Source organism: Alligator sinensis, unplaced genomic scaffold, assembly GCF_000455745.1.
Source record: "Alligator sinensis unplaced genomic scaffold, ASM45574v1 scaffold173_1, whole genome shotgun sequence".
Classification (NCBI taxonomy): Eukaryota; Metazoa; Chordata; order Crocodylia; family Alligatoridae; genus Alligator; species Alligator sinensis.
Window position 1 is genome coordinate 1,818,355 of NW_005842207.1, and position 4,315 is coordinate 1,822,669.

Genomic DNA, 4,315 nt, shown 5'->3' on the forward strand with positions numbered 1-4,315 from the left:
GGGGGGGCCGGGCCCGCCTCTGTGCGGGTTCCGAGGGGCGGAGGGGCAGGTGCTGGAGCTGGGCCCAGACGAGCTGCGGCAGCAGGATGTGGTGCTAGCCGAGCTTTGCAGCTGCCGCGTGCTTCTGAGGGGCAACCCCAACACACTGCGGGTGAGCGGCTGCCGCAACTGCACGGTGCTGTGCGGGCCCGTGTCTACCTCGGTGATGGTGGACGGTTGCCACGGCTGCACCCTGGCGCTGGCCTGCCAGCAGCTGCGCACACATGCCACCCGTGACACGCAGCTGTACACTGCCGTGGTCAGCCGCACCATTCTGGAAGGCTGCGCCAGCATCAGGTTGGCACCCTACAGCTGGACCTACCCCGGCATCGAGGCCGACTTCGAGGCCTCTGGGCTGGATCTGCAGCACTGCCACTGCGACCTGGTGGACGACTTCAACTGGCTGGTGCCAGACCAGCCCTCACCCAACTGGAGCATCATCCGCAAGGATGAGCAGGTCACCTGCTGGGACTGAGCGTGGCCGTCGCCCCCCACCCTGGAGTCAGAAGTAATGTTAGCCTTGATTCGCCCCAAGCCACGCTGTGCTGTGGGTCTCCCCTCCCATGAGCCTGGTGCCTGGCCATACAGTCCTCCCACCACCTGCACCCTGGAGTTGGAAATAACTTTAGCCTTGATTTGCCCTGTGGCCACCATATGTCAGTGGTCGGTGATGTGGTGGAAGTAGATATCCGTGTTGGACAGTTGCCAGTCATGGTGCAGTTGTCCAGTCTTATAGAATCGATTTTGCTGCTGTAGTAGTGAAACCAAGGTGCTGTGCTGGAACTCACAGCCAGAGCCCTGGTGAGAACTCTTCCGCTTCTGGGCCTCGGGCACCAGAGACTCTGCTGTTCCACCTGGATGACAATGAGCCTCTAAATACGAGTATGATGCTGCCTGCTTGTTAAGTCAATGAAGGGAAAGCTGACCTGCCTTCCTCCTACAAGGTGAAAAGCAAATCCTCAGGAGGGTGGGATTTGGAGGAGTCTGAGCTCCCCAGCATATATAATGGCCTGTGACCTGGTCTTCACCAGGGAGAAAATGTGTTCTTATCTCTCCTTAACTCATGCAAAATAAAAGTGAGGACAAGGCTGCTGGTAGCTTTTGCTAGTATTAGTAGATTAAGGTAAGTATGGGGTCCCAACATAATCTTGGTCTGTTAATGCTGGTAAAAGGTACGGGCTGCCTTGTCTAGATCATCTCTCTTTTTTTCCTAGCAAAATTATTTTTACTAATGTTAAATAGTACACAGTTATCTTCTGTGAATGCAGACAAGCCCTTAGATCGTGAATTTACACCATTAAAGTAGGTGGCGTTTGACAGCCCAAGGGTCTGTTAAACTGACAATTGCCAAAAAAAAAATACTTGCCTAGGTGAGATCTCATGTAGGGAGCTGGGAATTTTGCTGATGGGTGGAACCAAGATGGCTCTTAATGTACCTGGCTTTGTCTAGCTGGGAAAATTGCCCTAACCTGCTGTGGTATGAATTTACAGTGTGTTGGCTGCTCTGCACTACAAGTGGAAATCTTACTGCTTATTAAGTGCATCCACCTAGGGAGTTAGTGCATTGGATACTATAAACTGTAAATTCACACAGCTGCCTGCAACATAGTGACTTTTCATACAGGCATACCCAGATTCTTGATCTCTGCAAAAGCAGCGTAAGTAGAGGGTCCAGACAGTTTTAAAAAACAAACTATGAGTTGCCCAAGTGTTTTAATTCTGTGTACTTCCATCATGCATCTTTTCAACAAACACTTTTTTTTTTTTATACAAACTTTTATGTTCATTGATTTGTTTTTGTTTGTTTTTTTTAAATTTCCATTATGAAGAAAAAGATAATTATGCTTAGCAACTGGGATAAAATTAGTACAAGGACATTTTTCAAATGTTCAAGTCATTCCAGTGCAAATTGCAGATGAATGCAGGCTAATCGCTGTTCTCTTACATTCCATATGGTTATCTTTACTAACGTTAAACATTGCCTTGCCTATGAAAAAACACCTTCTGTGAGGCTGAACAGAAACTTCCCATGTTGGCCATTTCATTGCTGTAATACCTTTGAAACCCATCTTTAAGTATTTGATTCTTTTTGAACAGCAGAGAATTTCACTTATCCATTATTTCTTTCTAGAATTAAAGGTTTTATGTTGAACCATGGAATAATAGAGGACTTGGGTCTTTATATACAACTTTTGCACATTTTGTTTACTTGCACTAACGTGTGTTTTTTAAGTTTTTTTTCTAGGTTTTATACACTGAATGTACATTTAACAACTGTACTCACCTCATCTATTCTACTGTTTGTATTTATTTGGTGAAATTTTCTGCTGTTTTGTCCGGTTCCTAAAACTAGTTCAAAGAAAATAAGTCTTGCTTCTAGTGTTAATGCAATGTATCCCCAGGGAAATCTCTTCCAAACTCATTATTAAAGAGATGCGATCAGGTGAAAGGTCAAGTGTTTAGACTTATTGACAGGCTCCTGCCCTACCACTACCATATTTTCTCACATGAAACAAACATGTCTTTCCTCAAACCAGTCAGGAGAAGCCTGCTGCCAAACTTACAGACCTCTGGGGATGCCCCCTGGCTGGAGGTTATAGGCTTGCATGCTGGATCGTGCTGGCATGTGGGCTTAGTCCATGGCTGGACTCAGTGTGCAGCCCTGGACTCAGCACATGGAGGGGGAGTCAGTCCACAGCCAGACCTTGCAAGTGGGGTCAAAGCCAGTCTGTAACCTGCAATCTAGCACATGACCCTAGGCTGCAGGTCCCATCTAGCGCACAGGGGTGGCAGCAGGCTTGGCTCCCTAACTGCTGCTACCACTCATTTAGCCAAGGTAAGATCTTTTTGCTGCCTTTTCAAAAACAGGGTGTATATTATATTCTAGAGTGTAATATTATGTGAGAAAATAGAGTACTACTCTTTTCCCACTTTGCAAATCCTTGCACTGACAATGATACCGTCTCTCCCTTTCCCACTCTAGTTCCATGTTGATTACAAACAGTTTGTCTTGGGTCTTATAATAGTTAAAGAAATCACTACAAAATGGAATTGAGGGAGAATAAATGAATGTTATGACTAAATTCCTGCATTACTTCAGCAAGATAGAGCAGTAGATCAGTACAAAGTACCTTCAAACATCAGTTACAAAAATGCAAATCTTAAAATACTGAAAATCAGTTATTCTCCTGAGTGCTTCTCCCCCACCTCCCTTTTTTTCCCTGTCTGCTAACCAGTTTTCTTTTTTATTTTAAAGAAATTTCAGACACTAATTACTGCTGCCTTTCCAAAGAGTGGCTGTAATGATTCTTGCCTTGGGGGTGAGACGGAGAATTGAACCTTAGTCACCTGCAAAGTGACGATTTTCTCTAGGAGTAAATCTAAGACACATTTTTGTTCAAGGAATCCCATATGCATGTAACAATAAGTATAGCAGCAGTAGTGTTAAGTCTGGTCTTAAGTTTCTCAAACTTTCCAGAGGCTATACTGTGTATACTGCTATACATGTCTGTTTAAAAATTACATCCCTGTCTTGGAATATCTAAACCAGGCTAAGTTTTAGTATCTTTGAGCAAAAGATACTACACTACACTAATGTTGAAGGATATAGTATGTAAACACTCAAAGTCTGTGATGAAAAATTTGTGTTGGACATATTGGATATTATCTAATTGTGTCAGCATAGGAGCAACTTGCAGCTTTCTGCAAAGGAAAAAATGTGAAAGAAACATTAAGTTACCAAAGTACTTGAATAAAAGGGGTTAAATGGTATTCATCATGATAATCTTTATTAAAGCTATATGGGGAAAAAGTTGTGTTACTGTGTTTTTGAAAGGCATGGACTGACTCCCCTGATTGCTCCATTAATCCAAGAAAAAAGTATTCTCTCCTAAAGGCAATGTACTCTACAAGGTGAAGGGGGAGGGGGAATGCTCTCGTTACATGACATTGCAATATGGTAACCTCCTGCATCCCAGAACTATTAGTAGGCATGATAAGGGTTATTTCAGTGATAACCCTTTCCGCCTGAATTATGTATTGCCAGCTGTAAGCAACAAAAGCATAGGTGAGTCCTATTCCTTTCCCTTAATGTGAAATAGAGAATTGTAACAGAAGTATAATGCCAGTGGTATAAATATCATTCATTTTTCAGTACTGTTTACAAAAGTGCCTAAAGGATGAAATATTGGTAGGAGTACAGTTTAAATGACTTCCATAAAATATTTTAAGTACAGTTTAGTAACCTATTTTAAGATATTTTGCTTTATCCTGCTGA

The 4,315-nt window shown here is 43.4% G+C and overlaps 2 protein-coding genes across 2 annotated transcripts in view; both read left to right on the plus strand.

Moving 5' to 3' along the window:
• Window positions 1–4: 4 nt before the first annotated feature.
• TBCC (tubulin folding cofactor C) lies at window positions 5–3,850 on the plus strand (the record flags this gene model as incomplete). Its single annotated transcript, XM_025207736.1, has 1 exon — window positions 5–3,850. A coding segment is annotated over one exon (510 nt), but the record flags the coding sequence as incomplete, so codon positions are not given.
• Window positions 855–4,315, plus strand: part of PRPH2 (peripherin 2) — a 31,652-nt gene continuing 28,191 nt past the window's right edge. The window contains exon 1 of the mRNA XM_006026736.2: window positions 855–983. The gene's annotated coding sequence lies outside the window, so the exon portion shown is untranslated. The remainder of the gene's footprint in view (window positions 984–4,315) is intronic.